Source organism: Haliotis rufescens, unplaced genomic scaffold (genome assembly GCF_023055435.1).
Source record: "Haliotis rufescens isolate VD_foot unplaced genomic scaffold, xgHalRufe1.0.p SCAF_2, whole genome shotgun sequence".
Taxonomy (NCBI): domain Eukaryota; kingdom Metazoa; phylum Mollusca; class Gastropoda; order Lepetellida; family Haliotidae; genus Haliotis; species Haliotis rufescens.
In genome coordinates this window covers 8,594,689-8,613,515 of record NW_025963890.1, presented here as the reverse complement: position 1 = coordinate 8,613,515, position 18,827 = coordinate 8,594,689, and the positions used below count along the sequence as shown (strand labels likewise).

The window sequence follows — 18,827 nt, the reverse complement described above, 5'->3', positions numbered from 1 at the left end:
ATTTTACGAACAGCTGGATTAAGTTTGGTATTTCCCGCGTATTCTCACAATCCTCACCTCAAACCATCTGCACCTTTTCTCCTAACGATTGTCATATCTCTCCCACGATCGTTCTGTGTAGGCCGTCTACATCGATGGGGAACAACTTACCAGACACTTCCCTCTCATCTCAAAACTAACGTCGTCCAATATGTGACGTCATCAGGCTGCGAACGCATATTCGAATCGCCAGAAATGACGTTTTATCATGAAATAAACCATGCTTTGTTCTTCATTGTTCTTTGCGATTTATCACGTAGCTATTAATATATCCATATACGCCACTCTGCACTGTTCTGATACAGACACAAGCCTATCTTCCCTTATGTTGCCACAAACACTTTTCATCTTTGTCTCTTAAAAACTGCTGTTGATAGATATTAAGAATGTGTTTGATACAGTTCCAAAACAATTTATTGGTGTAATGTTCAGAAAATTTGGATTCGGCCCAATCATGAAAAAATAGATATTAATCTTACCTAAAGATACCACATCATTTGTTATCCCAAATTGCCACATGTTTTCTTACTCTAGAGGATGTAGACAAGGAGATCTTATTTTGCCGTACATATTTTTGTTTGTTGCCTAAATTTTAGGTACAATGATCCTAATTAAGATTAATATTAAAGGAATAGTATTGAATGACCAAGAACACAAGCTAGGACAATACGCCCATGGTACTCAATGTTTCAGGAGGGCTCAAATGATAAGTCTCAAGGACACCCTTTCCATTTTATACAGAATGTCAGGTTTCAAAAATTAACATTGATAAAACCAAGGCAATATGGATTGGTATAATTCTCAATGTCCAAGTAGATGATTTGTGGGCAATTAATACCAGAACAAGAATACAAATAATTTTAAATATTTAGGAAAACCGAAAAAAGGAAATTATTGGTAAGATGATAGTGATAAAAAGTATAAAATGATCTACTCTGGTGCATATGTTCCTGGGGCCGGCTCATCCTCCAAAGTCCTTCATTGATAATCAAGAGAGAAGCTTTTTGGTTTCATCTGGTTTCACAAAATAAAAACAGTATACCTGAAAAAGGATTTTGACAAAGTGGGATTAAGAATGACTGATCTAAAAGCCATTATTGACTCACTGAAGATTGCAACAATTAAATGATACTTCTGTAAACACAACTTCAGTAACCTGTGTCATGTTCCCATGAATGATCTGGCCTCATGTGCAGCCCTCATTGAAGAATGTTCCACTATTACTAACCCATACTGGAAAGATGCTTTCTCTTCATGGAAAGAGAAAGAGATCACACTGGAAAACTGATAAAATGGACTTAGAAACTATACTACTTGAGCGTGTTCCTGGCAATGTAGGATGGGCTCGTACCTCAATCTGATTGTTGTTCCAGAGCCTAACACAAAACATCACATGATATGGATATATAAAAGATATAGAAAATATATCTTAACATGATACCATAATCTCTACATCCCGTGATGGAACAGTCAATGCGGTCAACATGTATCTTGATATGTCACTCATGCATGTCAGGTATCCTGTGACATTGATTTTGGACACACATGTCCTTTGTACAATAATACAGTGGCTTTGCATCAACCAAGTCAGCGAGTGACCACCCGATCCCGTTAGTCACTTTTTACGACAAGCATAGTCGCCTAACAACAAACAAACATACATAATAGTCTGTATCGGGGTTGGTGAGCGTGTTTCTGACAATGTAGGATGGGCTCATACCTCAATCTGATTGTTGTTCCAGAGCCTAACACAAAACATCACAAGATATGGATATATAAAAGATATAGAAAATATATCTTAACATGATACCATAATCTCTACATCCCGTGATGGAACAGTCAATGCGGTCAACATGTATCTTGATATGTCACTCATGCATGTAAGGTATCCTGTGACATTGATTTTGGACACACATGTCCTTTGTACAATAATACAGTGGCTTTGCATCAACCAAGTCAGCGAGTCTGACCACCCAATCCCGTTAGTCACTTTTTACGACAAGCATAGTCGCCTAACAACAAACAAACATACAGTCTGTATCGGGGTTGGTGAGCGTGTTCCTGACAATGTAGGATGGGCTCGTACCTGAATCTGATTGTTGTTCCAGAGCCTAACACAAAACATCACAAGATATGGATATATAAAAGATATAGAAAATATATCTTAACATGATACCATAATCTCTACATCCTGTGATGGAACAGTCAATGTGGTCAACATGTATCTTGATATGTCACTCATGCATGTCAGGTATCGTGTGACATTGATTTTGGACACACATGTCCTTTGTACAATAATACAGTGGCTTTGAAAAGATGGACTCTAGTTTGCACAAACCAGCTGCAAACATTGTGCACATAAACTTCAGGACAAGCAGCCTCCAATTTGGGAAAAGCAGATTTTGACAGGTGGAAAGTCCAAGGACAACATCTCCACACCTCTGACTCAATTCGAGAATGTATAAACACATTGAACAATATGATCAGCCTCAACAAAATTTAATTCCATTTAAATTGTACAGCACTGATAATGGTGAGCACTAAGGAACTACAGGAATGATATGACTTAAGTAGAGTTGAGGCCTCCCAGCATAGCCCTGGCTATCTACTTGTCACTGATGATCTTTGAGTTCTGAAATTTTCCGGAAATGCCGGTATCTTTCGGAGGCTTGTCTGGTTCTCCTGAAATGGAAACAAATATAACCATGCAGTTTTAACATGAATAAGGCTTTGTCGCTACCCTAGATATTTGAGATCTTGTCTTGCAACATTGTGTTAGAAAATGATAAGACAAAAGTACACATGGTTGAACCTTTTTTTAACAAAACACAAGGCATTTGTGATAGAACTTTGACATACTTAATAAAAAAGTGCAACCTTTTTAACTATATATATCACAGAAAATGATGTCAATTTCAGGGCCAAGAAGAATTCATATTGGCACTATAGTCTATTTTCTGCATTCCTTTATTCTCAAAATATTTTCAATGGTCTAGAGGGCTAATGTTATTATTTATGACGCTGAAGAACTATAAACAAGAAAGTTAACCTTGACCTTTGCTAATGAAGTAGATTTAATCATAGAAATAAACTGTTTGTAATCTTAACCTGTAAGTATGTAATTATCAAAGCCTTCTTATTATGAAAAACTGATGTGCAAACAGTATTAGTTGTGCAGCCATCCCCTTAGACATAAGTTTTGTAGGGAAGATGAAATGTGCAGTGAAGAAACGAGCAGCAATGATTGGATGGCATTGTGTAAGGGGTATTTACGGTTAAACAAAAGTGTTTTTGTGAGCACCTGATAACTAAATCACTGTGTGCTGTTCACATTAAAAAGAAACGTGTGTGAGTATCACGCTCCCAACAAACACATAATAATCCAAATTTTGCGCCATGTATTAACATGCTTATTGTGAATTGACATTGTGGTTTTTTTTGGTTCACTGATGTATGAATTGAATAACAGATGTGCAAACCGTATCAATTGTGCAGCCATCCCCTATAACATAGCTTTGGTAGGGAAGATGAAATGTGCAGTAAAGAAACAAGCAGCGATGATTGGATGGCATTGTGTAAGATTTTGATGTTTCTAAAGATCAACATCCACCCTAACCTGACCTGTTTTAGTCCTGTTTTTATCATTATCTATGCTGAATGTGCCCACTATATTTTCAAGCAAGTGACATTTGATGCCTATGTCTTGGGTTGGTGTGTTTAGCTCCTAGTGCTTGGAAATCAAAATGTCAATGTCAAATGTGATTTTATTTCAGCTTTATGGCTACATGTACATGGATTGGTTGTTGAACACTTAATTCTTTTTAAAAAATATAACATTACTACTGAAGTCTATGGGAAAAGATCTGGTTCAGCGTAACATTGAAATGTTTCTTAGAATATCACAGGTTAAAGAGTTACCTCCCTTTCCATATCGATGTACTCTGAGGCTTTCATTATTATTGAAATGTGCCAATAGATCATGTAGATTCAGAGGGGAAAATGAGCACAAAAAAGTTAATTTGAAACTTATTCCCCTTCTGGAATTTGGCTTAAATCAAGTAAAAAAACAAATATGCCAATGTATGTAAATGATTTTCAAGAGGAACATGTGTCTGTCGTGTTGGGTGATAATGATGATGAGGAAACATCAGGAAAACACTTATGCTGTCTTGACAGGTTAAGATTTTGTACATTGACCTACATGTATTTGATTGTAGACTTGACATCTTCTGATTACAAAGTTTTTTTGTTTTTTTAATAATAAATAATAACATTTTTTTAATAATAACAAAAAATTAAAAAACAAACTTTGTTAATCAGAAGATGTCAAGTCTTACATATTGGAAACATTACCTCGAAACATTTGATTTTGAATTAACTGAGTTCTCAATTCTATGATATCAGCTCTAATTTAAAACACAGCAGAATTTCTTTTAATAGCGGTGATTATATGAATCAGCATACATGCATATGTCTTTGAAAAATACACCACAATTACCTCGATTCTGTCCCAGGGGTACTTCAACAGATTCTGGGGCCTGCTGTTGCTGTTTGGACCCTTTTGCTAAATCAAATAAAAATCATATCAGCAAAGGTATGAGTCAAAATTAACATCTGCAAATTGTCAACAGACATGTTCCCTAGATACCGTATGCTTTTACCATCATTACTATGTCGGCCCCTAGAAACCTGTAACTACCCAGGCATATGCAGACCTGTCAACCTCTCATCAATACAATGGAGGAGATTTGCTTTCAAAAAGTGGGAGGTTTGCCTCCAAAGGCAATTGTGCAGCCATCCCCTATAACATAGCTTTGGTAGGGAAGATGAAATGTGCAGTAAAGAAACAAGCAGCGATGATTGGATGGCATTGTGTAAGATTTTGATGTTTCTAAAGATCAACATCCACCCTAACCTGACCTGTTTTAGTCCTGTTTTTATCATTATCTATGCTGAATGTGCCCACTATATTTTCAAGCAAGTGACATTTGATGCCTATGTCTTGGGTTGGTGTGTTTAGCTCCTAGTGCTTGGAAATCAAAATGTCAATGTCAAATGTGATTTTATTTCAGCTTTATGGCTACATGTACATGGATTGGTTGTTGAACACTTAATTCTTTTTAAAAAATATAACATTACTACTGAAGTCTATGGGAAAAGATCTGGTTCAGCGTAACATTGAAATGTTTCTTAGAATATCACAGGTTAAAGAGTTACCTCCCTTTCCATATCGATGTACTCTGAGGCTTTCATTATTATTGAAATGTGCCAATAGATCATGTAGATTCAGAGGGGAAAATGAGCACAAAAAAGTTAATTTGAAACTTATTCCCCTTCTGGAATTTGGCTTAAATCAAGTAAAAAAACAAATATGCCAATGTATGTAAATGATTTTCAAGAGGAACATGTGTCTGTCGTGTTGGGTGATAATGATGATGAGGAAACATCAGGAAAACACTTATGCTGTCTTGACAGGTTAAGATTTTGTACATTGACCTACATGTATTTGATTGTAGACTTGACATCTTCTGATTACAAAGTTTTTTTGTTTTTTTAATAATAAATAATAACATTTTTTTAATAATAACAAAAAATTAAAAAACAAACTTTGTTAATCAGAAGATGTCAAGTCTTACATATTGGAAACATTACCTCGAAACATTTGATTTTGAATTAACTGAGTTCTCAATTCTATGATATCAGCTCTAATTTAAAACACAGCAGAATTTCTTTTAATAGCGGTGATTATATGAATCAGCATACATGCATATGTCTTTGAAAAATACACCACAATTACCTCGATTCTGTCCCAGGGGTACTTCAACAGATTCTGGGGCCTGCTGTTGCTGTTTGGACCCTTTTGCTAAATCAAATAAAAATCATATCAGCAAAGGTATGAGTCAAAATTAACATCTGCAAATTGTCAACAGACATGTTCCCTAGATACCGTATGCTTTTACCATCATTACTATGTCGGCCCCTAGAAACCTGTAACTACCCAGGCATATGCAGACCTGTCAACCTCTCATCAATACAATGGAGGAGATTTGCTTTCAAAAAGTGGGAGGTTTGCCTCCAAAGGCAATTGTGCAGCCATCCCCTATAACATAGCTTTGGTAGGGAAGATGAAATGTGCAGTAAAGAAACAAGCAGCGATGATTGGATGGCATTGTGTAAGATTTTGATGTTTCTAAAGATCAACATCCACCCTAACCTGACCTGTTTTAGTCCTGTTTTTATCATTATCTATGCTGAATGTGCCCACTATATTTTCAAGCAAGTGACATTTGATGCCTATGTCTTGGGTTGGTGTGTTTAGCTCCTAGTGCTTGGAAATCAAAATGTCAATGTCAAATGTGATTTTATTTCAGCTTTATGGCTACATGTACATGGATTGGTTGTTGAACACTTAATTCTTTTTAAAAAATATAACATTACTACTGAAGTCTATGGGAAAAGATCTGGTTCAGCGTAACATTGAAATGTTTCTTAGAATATCACAGGTTAAAGAGTTACCTCCCTTTCCATATCGATGTACTCTGAGGCTTTCATTATTATTGAAATGTGCCAATAGATCATGTAGATTCAGAGGGGAAAATGAGCACAAAAAAGTTAATTTGAAACTTATTCCCCTTCTGGAATTTGGCTTAAATCAAGTAAAAAAACAAATATGCCAATGTATGTAAATGATTTTCAAGAGGAACATGTGTCTGTCGTGTTGGGTGATAATGATGATGTGGAAACATCAGGAAAACACTTATGCTGTCTTGACAGGTTAAGATTTTGTACATTGACCTACATGTATTTGATTGTAGACTTGACATCTTCTGATTACAAAGTTTTTTTGTTTTTTTAATAATAAATAATAACATTTTTTTAATAATAACAAAAAATTAAAAAACAAACTTTGTTAATCAGAAGATGTCAAGTCTTACATATTGGAAACATTACCTCGAAACATTTGATTTTGAATTAACTGAGTTCTCAATTCTATGATATCAGCTCTAATTTAAAACACAGCAGAATTTCTTTTAATAGCGGTGATTATATGAATCAGCATACATGCATATGTCTTTGAAAAATACACCACAATTACCTCGATTCTGTCCCAGGGGTACTTCAACAGATTCTGGGGCCTGCTGTTGCTGTTTGGACCCTTTTGCTAAATCAAATAAAAATCATATCAGCAAAGGTATGAGTCAAAATTAACATCTGCAAATTGTCAACAGACATGTTCCCTAGATACCGTATGCTTTTACCATCATTACTATGTCGGCCCCTAGAAACCTGTAACTACCCAGGCATATGCAGACCTGTCAACCTCTCATCAATACAATGGAGGAGATTTGCTTTCAAAAAGTGGGAGGTTTGCCTCCAAAGGCAATTGTGCAGCCATCCCCTATAACATAGCTTTGGTAGGGAAGATGAAATGTGCAGTAAAGAAACAAGCAGCGATGATTGGATGGCATTGTGTAAGATTTTGATGTTTCTAAAGATCAACATCCACCCTAACCTGACCTGTTTTAGTCCTGTTTTTATCATTATCTATGCTGAATGTGCCCACTATATTTTCAAGCAAGTGACATTTGATGCCTATGTCTTGGGTTGGTGTGTTTAGCTCCTAGTGCTTGGAAATCAAAATGTCAATGTCAAATGTGATTTTATTTCAGCTTTATGGCTACATGTACATGGATTGGTTGTTGAACACTTAATTCTTTTTAAAAAATATAACATTACTACTGAAGTCTATGGGAAAAGATCTGGTTCAGCGTAACATTGAAATGTTTCTTAGAATATCACAGGTTAAAGAGTTACCTCCCTTTCCATATCGATGTACTCTGAGGCTTTCATTATTATTGAAATGTGCCAATAGATCATGTAGATTCAGAGGGGAAAATGAGCACAAAAAAGTTAATTTGAAACTTATTCCCCTTCTGGAATTTGGCTTAAATCAAGTAAAAAAACAAATATGCCAATGTATGTAAATGATTTTCAAGAGGAACATGTGTCTGTCGTGTTGGGTGATAATGATGATGAGGAAACATCAGGAAAACACTTATGCTGTCTTGACAGGTTAAGATTTTGTACATTGACCTACATGTATTTGATTGTAGACTTGACATCTTCTGATTACAAAGTTTTTTTGTTTTTTTAATAATAAATAATAACATTTTTTTAATAATAACAAAAAATTAAAAAACAAACTTTGTTAATCAGAAGATGTCAAGTCTTACATATTGGAAACATTACCTCGAAACATTTGATTTTGAATTAACTGAGTTCTCAATTCTATGATATCAGCTCTAATTTAAAACACAGCAGAATTTCTTTTAATAGCGGTGATTATATGAATCAGCATACATGCATATGTCTTTGAAAAATACACCACAATTACCTCGATTCTGTCCCAGGGGTACTTCAACAGATTTTGGGGCCTGCTGTTGCTGTTTGGACCCTTTTGCTAAATCAAATAAAAATCATATCAGCAAAGGTATGAGTCAAAATTAACATCTGCAAATTGTCAACAGACATGTTCCCTAGATACCGTATGCTTTTACCATCATTACTATGTCGGCCCCTAGAAACCTGTAACTACCCAGGCATATGCAGACCTGTCAACCTCTCATCAATACAATGGAGGAGATTTGCTTTCAAAAAGTGGGAGGTTTGCCTCCAAAGGCAATTGTGCAGCCATCCCCTATAACATAGCTTTGGTAGGGAAGATGAAATGTGCAGTAAAGAAACAAGCAGCGATGATTGGATGGCATTGTGTAAGATTTTGATGTTTCTAAAGATCAACATCCACCCTAACCTGACCTGTTTTAGTCCTGTTTTTATCATTATCTATGCTGAATGTGCCCACTATATTTTCAAGCAAGTGACATTTGATGCCTATGTCTTGGGTTGGTGTGTTTAGCTCCTAGTGCTTGGAAATCAAAATGTCAATGTCAAATGTGATTTTATTTCAGCTTTATGGCTACATGTACATGGATTGGTTGTTGAACACTTAATTCTTTTTAAAAAATATAACATTACTACTGAAGTCTATGGGAAAAGATCTGGTTCAGCGTAACATTGAAATGTTTCTTAGAATATCACAGGTTAAAGAGTTACCTCCCTTTCCATATCGATGTACTCTGAGGCTTTCATTATTATTGAAATGTGCCAATAGATCATGTAGATTCAGAGGGGAAAATGAGCACAAAAAAGTTAATTTGAAACTTATTCCCCTTCTGGAATTTGGCTTAAATCAAGTAAAAAAACAAATATGCCAATGTATGTAAATGATTTTCAAGAGGAACATGTGTCTGTCGTGTTGGGTGATAATGATGATGTGGAAACATCAGGAAAACACTTATGCTGTCTTGACAGGTTAAGATTTTGTACATTGACCTACATGTATTTGATTGTAGACTTGACATCTTCTGATTACAAAGTTTTTTTGTTTTTTTAATAATAAATAATAACATTTTTTTAATAATAACAAAAAATTAAAAAACAAACTTTGTTAATCAGAAGATGTCAAGTCTTACATATTGGAAACATTACCTCGAAACATTTGATTTTGAATTAACTGAGTTCTCAATTCTATGATATCAGCTCTAATTTAAAACACAGCAGAATTTCTTTTAATAGCGGTGATTATATGAATCAGCATACATGCATATGTCTTTGAAAAATACACCACAATTACCTCGATTCTGTCCCAGGGGTACTTCAACAGATTCTGGGGCCTGCTGTTGCTGTTTGGACCCTTTTGCTAAATCAAATAAAAATCATATCAGCAAAGGTATGAGTCAAAATTAACATCTGCAAATTGTCAACAGACATGTTCCCTAGATACCGTATGCTTTTACCATCATTACTATGTCGGCCCCTAGAAACCTGTAACTACCCAGGCATATGCAGACCTGTCAACCTCTCATCAATACAATGGAGGAGATTTGCTTTCAAAAAGTGGGAGGTTTGCCTCCAAAGGCAATTGTGCAGCCATCCCCTATAACATAGCTTTGGTAGGGAAGATGAAATGTGCAGTAAAGAAACAAGCAGCGATGATTGGATGGCATTGTGTAAGATTTTGATGTTTCTAAAGATCAACATCCACCCTAACCTGACCTGTTTTAGTCCTGTTTTTATCATTATCTATGCTGAATGTGCCCACTATATTTTCAAGCAAGTGACATTTGATGCCTATGTCTTGGGTTGGTGTGTTTAGCTCCTAGTGCTTGGAAATCAAAATGTCAATGTCAAATGTGATTTTATTTCAGCTTTATGGCTACATGTACATGGATTGGTTGTTGAACACTTAATTCTTTTTAAAAAATATAACATTACTACTGAAGTCTATGGGAAAAGATCTGGTTCAGCGTAACATTGAAATGTTTCTTAGAATATCACAGGTTAAAGAGTTACCTCCCTTTCCATATCGATGTACTCTGAGGCTTTCATTATTATTGAAATGTGCCAATAGATCATGTAGATTCAGAGGGGAAAATGAGCACAAAAAAGTTAATTTGAAACTTATTCCCCTTCTGGAATTTGGCTTAAATCAAGTAAAAAAACAAATATGCCAATGTATGTAAATGATTTTCAAGAGGAACATGTGTCTGTCGTGTTGGGTGATAATGATGATGTGGAAACATCAGGAAAACACTTATGCTGTCTTGACAGGTTAAGATTTTGTACATTGACCTACATGTATTTGATTGTAGACTTGACATCTTCTGATTACAAAGTTTTTTTGTTTTTTTAATAATAAATAATAACATTTTTTTAATAATAACAAAAAATTAAAAAACAAACTTTGTTAATCAGAAGATGTCAAGTCTTACATATTGGAAACATTACCTCGAAACATTTGATTTTGAATTAACTGAGTTCTCAATTCTATGATATCAGCTCTAATTTAAAACACAGCAGAATTTCTTTTAATAGCGGTGATTATATGAATCAGCATACATGCATATGTCTTTGAAAAATACACCACAATTACCTCGATTCTGTCCCAGGGGTACTTCAACAGATTCTGGGGCCTGCTGTTGCTGTTTGGACCCTTTTGCTAAATCAAATAAAAATCATATCAGCAAAGGTATGAGTCAAAATTAACATCTGCAAATTGTCAACAGACATGTTCCCTAGATACCGTATGCTTTTACCATCATTACTATGTCGGCCCCTAGAAACCTGTAACTACCCAGGCATATGCAGACCTGTCAACCTCTCATCAATACAATGGAGGAGATTTGCTTTCAAAAAGTGGGAGGTTTGCCTCCAAAGGCAATTGTGCAGCCATCCCCTATAACATAGCTTTGGTAGGGAAGATGAAATGTGCAGTAAAGAAACAAGCAGCGATGATTGGATGGCATTGTGTAAGATTTTGATGTTTCTAAAGATCAACATCCACCCTAACCTGACCTGTTTTAGTCCTGTTTTTATCATTATCTATGCTGAATGTGCCCACTATATTTTCAAGCAAGTGACATTTGATGCCTATGTCTTGGGTTGGTGTGTTTAGCTCCTAGTGCTTGGAAATCAAAATGTCAATGTCAAATGTGATTTTATTTCAGCTTTATGGCTACATGTACATGGATTGGTTGTTGAACACTTAATTCTTTTTAAAAAATATAACATTACTACTGAAGTCTATGGGAAAAGATCTGGTTCAGCGTAACATTGAAATGTTTCTTAGAATATCACAGGTTAAAGAGTTACCTCCCTTTCCATATCGATGTACTCTGAGGCTTTCATTATTATTGAAATGTGCCAATAGATCATGTAGATTCAGAGGGGAAAATGAGCACAAAAAAGTTAATTTGAAACTTATTCCCCTTCTGGAATTTGGCTTAAATCAAGTAAAAAAACAAATATGCCAATGTATGTAAATGATTTTCAAGAGGAACATGTGTCTGTCGTGTTGGGTGATAATGATGATGTGGAAACATCAGGAAAACACTTGTGCTGTCTTGACAGGTTAAGATTTTGTACATTGACCTACATGTATTTGATTGTAGACTTGACATCTTCTGATTACAAAGTTTTTTTGTTTTTTTAATAATAAATAATAACATTTTTTTAATAATAACAAAAAATTAAAAAACAAACTTTGTTAATCAGAAGATGTCAAGTCTTACATATTGGAAACATTACCTCGAAACATTTGATTTTGAATTAACTGAGTTCTCAATTCTATGATATCAGCTCTAATTTAAAACACAGCAGAATTTCTTTTAATAGCGGTGATTATATGAATCAGCATACATGCATATGTCTTTGAAAAATACACCACAATTACCTCGATTCTGTCCCAGGGGTACTTCAACAGATTCTGGGGCCTGCTGTTGCTGTTTGGACCCTTTTGCTAAATCAAATAAAAATCATATCAGCAAAGGTATGAGTCAAAATTAAAATCTGCAAATTGTCAACAGACATGTTCCCTAGATACCGTATGCTTTTACCATCATTACTATGTCGGCCCCTAGAAACCTGTAACTACCCAGGCATATGCAGCCCTGTCAACCCCTCGTCACGACAATGGAGATTTGCTTTCAAAATGTGGGAGATTTGTCTCCAAAGGGGGAGATTTTAATAAAGTGACAATAACACTTGAAGAAGATAATTTACAAGTTTAATTATGGCTCAGATAAAGGCATCATATCACACTGTTTTTTTGTTTTTACTCGCGGGACAATGGAGCCACATTTTAATTTAATGAAAAATGCTGTTTTGCAAGAGAAATAGTCTCTCATACGGGAGACTGGGAGATTTCATCAAATTGCGGGAGTCTGCATATGGTATGTTATAACAATGGGATTGAACACTTGTGCAGTCATCATAATGAAATTACCACTTGGTATCAGTTGTACACCAGTTTGCCGGAGAGTTTGTTGATCATGTTTGTCTTGTTGCTGTGGTTGTTGCTGCTGCTGCTGCTGCTGCTGCTGCTGCTGCTGCTGCTGCTCACCTAACAAAAAACAACAACAACAACACAAATTAGGAATCTAAAGGACACAGTATTTTGGCATACTGCGTTTTACAAGTACAAACTTTAAGCATATAAAAGATAGAACATGCAAGGCTGCTGACCACATTCTCAGCTGAATGTTATATGCAGTACTAGGGAAATCTTAACAATTAAAGTAAGGATAGTGCAGCTTTTAATTGGCTTTGTAATGTGGTCTGTTTGATGCTGAAGTACAGTATATTATCAATGTAGCAGTATTATTATTTCATTGTCATGGTAACAAAAATTCATGGAATTATCAGAGCATTAGCACCTTCTGAGGTGAATGACATTTAATTTTGGCAACATCAACAACAGTGGCCAAAGTTTAGTGCAGATGATGGCGCCTTAAAGAAACTTGAAGTTATTACTTATCTTTGGCACAAAGCTGCTGCCTGATAAATGAAATTCAACAAAAAAAATCTTTTTCAAAATTCCACATTAATTCTGAGCCCCAATGTTGTGCTAAATATTATACAAAATTGTCAGTTCTCTGAGCTTTTTAGTTCCTTAGAAGATGATGCTAAAAGCATCATCCACAATAGAAGATTCTTCAATTCAAACCTACTAATCCTCATAAAGGTTTTAGATCTATGTGCCTAAATTAATTTGACTAATTCTAAATAAAAATATTTTGTGACTGGACATGGCTTGAACAAATCTGAATCCCATTGTATCGGCATATATGACATCACTGTTTTAAATACCTAGAACTTGTGTTTGATAAAAAAGGATATTAAAGATTTTTCAAAATTGATGTTTGTGGTTTATGGTAAATATACACTGATTGAAAAATGCTTGGTATTGTCTTTAACAAAAGTAAATATTCCGAAAGAGAAATGTCGCAATGTGACCTCTGGGGACATTGACTTGCAATAAAGGTCAACCAAATATCTAATCTGATCGAGACCCAACCTCAGGAATACTTCACTTCTTTACAACTCTTTACAACTACTCCCTGAGTGAAGGGAAAAGGGATCTCCACATTTGATTACCGTATTCGACCGTAATAAGCGCCCAGGGTGCTCTCAAAATTAGAAATAGTGGGCTCCTATCAGAATATAATTTTGATTAAAACTAAACAGAGTTGAAAGATCGTAAAATACTAGGTTTATGTACCTAAAATGATACAAAAGAAAAGTCTGTGCAATATTTTTCCAGAATTTAATTGCCCATAATTAAGGGTGCATATAACACACGAGTGCGTATTATACACGAATAATAGGTTTTGTGTACATTGATTAATCGGAAGAGGTGCTAATTGGGATTGTTCACTAGCCAATATATTAGCAAATATCACCACGGACGCTTATAAGAGCAGGGCACTTATTACGTCGAATATGGTAAGTTTTTTATATTGTATCTTCACTGATTGTAACGTTCCTTGTTTTCTTACAAATGAAACATGAATTTCATGAACCATGTTTAATGGGGCCTTCAGTGACCTTGACCTTATAAAGAGGTCAATAGGAACAATTATTTGACTGAAAACGTCCCATGGGGTATGGAAGAGTTACACTGATGTGAAGCTCCAGCACACAAACTTGTGTGCAGTGAACCATCTACACCTGCCTCAGTCTCACTTGACCATGCTGCATAAGTATTCAAGGTTGTTAAAATGTTCTTTTTAATAACACAAGTGAATATTCTCTTCAATCAGTGAATGTTTCAAGCAGCAATCAGGAACATTAAAACTACCAGTATAGCATGACAGCCTGTAAATAACTCCATGGTAAAGCCAGAATCATCTTGTTTGCCAAGTCAGCAATATTTCAGCTATATAGAGGAATCAACAGTGGGTATTAGAATACTTAAGGTACAGTGATCCCTCGCTATTGGGCTCTTCGATAAAGCGCTACCTCGGTTACTACGCGCGGTATCGCATGGCTCCCAAAATTTATGTACACTTTTAATACTGAGAGTTTTACACAGCCGTGATTGTATTGTTGTTCGTTGTTCATTTGCACATAACGCTTCTCATTGCATAATCATGCATATGTATAAAGGAAGAGACAAAGACAAAACATATTTACCCTTTGTAATAGACATCTTTTCCATTGCTTGAACAGGAGGACTCATATTCTGCTTATACTGAAAAAAGTTTACAAGAACTGTTTTGCTTTGTTTTACAGCACAGTAAATACAAGATGATGTATGCATGAATGGTTACATAACTCCGGGAAGTTGCACAGATACACATTCAAAATTACTGCCTTGTTCAAGCAGGCTTTCTATACACTTAAACAAATCAGAAGATTGGATATATGTTTTCCTGAACGGGGCAAGGAGGTCATCATACTGCAAAATGTTCCGGTGCTAGCTGGTAATATTGCTGCTAATTTCAGTCATAGTGAAGGAATGTAATTTAATTGAACATCTGTTTTAAGTACTGTGTCATTTGAACTAGACTTTAAAAAAAGGTATGGTGGTCAGTGGGTTTTGGGTGTTTATCATAATAAAATGGAGATTTAATGCACTGGATAATCAAAGATATTCACCGATTAAATAGTTATAGGAAAAAGAAGAATATATAGTTGAAGAAAATTGGGTTAAAATTTAAGGTTCAGTAGCTCACCTCACTTAGGAAGTAATGATTATTTTTTTTAAAACATCTATATTGAGTTAAAATAAAACTGGTGCAAAAAGAATATTTTTTGCATTTAGGACGATGCAAACAGTGATGACATAAAAAACTTAAATCTCTTTGTAGCCATTTCATTCAAACAAAGATGAAGCCCTGTGCTTCTTAAGAATAAGATTTTAAAACTTTTTGTAATTTTTTTACTATTGTTCTCCAATGTTACTGATAATCAGATGAAACATGGTGGCAGGCTAGTGTGCAGCGGGTCTAAGATATGGCTTTCCAATTTGGAACCTCCTTGATTTTTATTGCCAATGAGAGCAGTATCACTTTGATGATACCACAACTATAATGCTGTAAAGGTTGAATCAAGGTCAAAATTTATGTCATCATCAAAAATGAAACATGTATATCAGACCCTACTACTAACTACATATATGGCCAGTTTCAATACATTTTGAAATAAGATGTCCGTTTCATTACCATTGATGGGATTCAAACTCACATCACATAAATTCTGTGAGCAGTTTCAGAGACATCTTAGCTGGGATGATTCACACAAAGTTTCATCTCCACAGAACTTGAAAATACAGTAACACCGGAGGGAGTGAGTGAGTTGGGTTTAACGCTGCTTTTAACACTATTCCAGTTAAATCATAGCATGTCAGCTTATAATTAATGTGGGAGGAAAGCCCAAACTGATGCAGGTCTCAGACGTTTACCACTTCAGTGAAACCACGAGCAGGGGTATGGTGCTGACAAACCTAGAAACATAAACGGGGCGAACCGGGATTCGAACCCACAATCATAGGTTTCTGGCGTGCCCAAGGGATGAACCCTGCACAGCGAATCGCGGCACCAAAGATGACTGGGCCACCCGTGCCCCCCAGTAACACAGGAAAAATGTGAGTATGCAAAAGTCAAATGCCACAGCTGGATCAAAAATCAAAATATGCCCCCAAAAGGTATTACATGATTCTGTTAAAATATGTGTAGTTTCCAGGGAGATGTGGAAAACACAAAAGTTAACACCGGGAGGAAAACCGATATACCATGGACAATCCAAAAAAACAGATGAACGTACAGACAATGAACAACGCACCATGACATGAGCTCACTTGACTTTCAGTCAGCATGGTCAGGTGAGCTAATCAGTGTCATGCTTGATAATGCAAATACACACCTTATCTGCCCCCTTGGAAATATTTTCTCTTATTTCGCTGTCACTGAGCACTGTATCAAATGCAGCTGGACACAAAGCTTTCAATATCTGAAACATCATGAACAAGATATTTCAAAAGAGTTCCCTCTGAATATCTAAGCATTGGTTACATTCTTCATAAGAATCTTCCACACTGGAGAAATTGTCGGTTAGAATTCTCTATAACTAAGGAATTTATGAAATAAACTTTTTTTCTCAATTTGTCAAATCTGAGAGCCGATGTCAATGAGGAAGTGCAGTATTTCACATATCATTTTTTGAGTAAGCATCAGATGACATTTGCTTTCATTCTTGATACATTGTCCAGATCCTTTGAAGATAGAGACGTAGCTATATCTATGGTCATGACATTTAGTGACAAATGCTCAATGGTTCAAAGAATGAAGTTTTTTCTTAAGTTTTTCATGTGGGATAGTGGTGTACAAAGTTGAAAAATATAAAAAATAAGTCCTGACATAAATGAACGTTGAATCTTATCTGAGATTTTAAAACAAGCACAGCCTTAGAGTTTTTGAGACTCCACATAGTATTAATTCCACTTGTCTCAAATATTTTCTGTGAATTTAAAGAAAAATCCTTTCCTAATTGTACCCACTAATTAGGAATATCATTTATGTTTGAGTGAGTGAGTGAGTGAGTGAGTGAGTGAGTTTGGTTTTACGCTGCTTTTAGCAATATTCTAGCAATATCACGGCGGGGGACACCAGAAATGGGCTTCACACATTGTACCCAATTTATGTTTGAGAGTGGAATTTGGTGGTATATTGTTGGACCACTCTTTCTATGGACTTCTATGGAACTTTGCCAGCCAGTACAAAAGAGGAATGGACATGTCTTCATGTTATTTAGTCAAGTCAAATGTTGATAGTTATGATGCATGGTTTTGACAGATTTCTTCCTGAGTTAACATGATTGACGATAACTACAAGGACATTTCTTTTATGATATATTTTGCTTGAATATTTATGAAGAAAGACATTCTGCAACCATCTCAGTAAAGTGTAAGCCAGTGAGCTTGAGAAAACAACATGGCAGCCTAGCACACTGAAGTTGAATGTTGGTGTTTTAAACCAACCTGACCTTTTGATCAGAGACTACAAGTTACAGTTCAATCTATCAATTAGTACTAAAGGAGCTGGAATTTTGAAAGAAATTCTTTTTAGCTCCCTACAAAGCACGCATGCTTTCACACGCTCTATTTCATTGCTGACAGAATACAGACACCAAGGACACCAATAGTAATGATGTCATAGCCTATCACTGGTACCAGTAACACTATACAAAAGTCTTCAATTATGACAACAGTGCAAATAATACTTCCTACATTTGAATATGTTAATGACCTTAACAGTGACCTTGACATGAGGCAGATAATAAAAGCTGTTATCCTAGAAATTTTGTAGACTATAATATGTTTTCTTACCTGCAAACAATTTGGAATGTTGCATGGAATAGATGTATCTGAAAATAAATAATCTAAATTAACTGTAGTGAATAAAAACTATGAAAAAAGAGTCCCATAAGCCTTTAGAAGAGATAGGCACAAGGGTCGCTTTATGTCATCAGAAAAAATGATTAAATGTGAAATTAATACACACAAAAGGCCCCTTCTCAGGAAGAAATAACGGAGAAACTTTGTCCCAGAGACCATATGGTCTCTGCCTTGTTCTCATTGTAGACACTGCACTGAGTAAAACAACATGGATCAAGGGCAGTAATTGTGTAAAAAAATACTGACAATTATGATTCTTGGTTTGTCAGCACTATAACCTTGCTTGTGGGTTTAACCAAAGTGGTAAACATTTAGAACCTTGGTCTCCTCTCCCACACTGACCACATCACAGAAATAGTGTTCAAAGCCATGTCAAACCCGATCCTGTGACATTATGAATAACAGAGCAGGTCATGTTAAAGTTTTCGGGATATTACATCAATATTTTGAGATGATTTCCTGAATATCTGTGGCCCAAAGGTGATATAGAATA

The 18,827-nt window shown here is 35.5% G+C and overlaps 1 protein-coding gene across 3 annotated transcripts in view; it reads right to left on the bottom strand.

The window, feature by feature from the left end:
* Positions 1-2,522: 2,522 nt before the first annotated feature.
* The window catches only part of LOC124111127 (probable basic-leucine zipper transcription factor Q), a 38,844-nt gene continuing 22,539 nt past the window's right edge, over positions 2,523-18,827 (bottom strand). The window contains exons 7-18 of one of the 3 annotated variants that reach the window (XM_048399586.1): positions 18,266-18,303; positions 16,804-16,890; positions 15,073-15,130; positions 12,884-13,000; positions 12,332-12,397; positions 11,033-11,098; positions 9,734-9,799; positions 8,435-8,500; positions 7,136-7,201; positions 5,837-5,902; positions 4,538-4,603; positions 2,523-2,721 (exon numbers count right to left, since the gene is read on the bottom strand). In XM_048399586.1, coding sequence (XP_048255543.1) covers positions 2,645-2,721; positions 4,538-4,603; positions 5,837-5,902; positions 7,136-7,201; positions 8,435-8,500; positions 9,734-9,799; positions 11,033-11,098; positions 12,332-12,397; positions 12,884-13,000; positions 15,073-15,130; positions 16,804-16,890; positions 18,266-18,303 — 839 coding nt within the window. In that variant the 3' untranslated portion in view covers positions 2,523-2,644. The remainder of the gene's footprint in view (positions 2,722-4,537; positions 4,604-5,836; positions 5,903-7,135; positions 7,202-8,434; positions 8,501-9,733; positions 9,800-11,032; positions 11,099-12,331; positions 12,398-12,883; positions 13,001-15,072; positions 15,131-16,803; positions 16,891-18,265; positions 18,304-18,827) is intronic. The other 2 variants (XM_048399587.1, XM_048399588.1) reach the window with 2 other exon arrangements.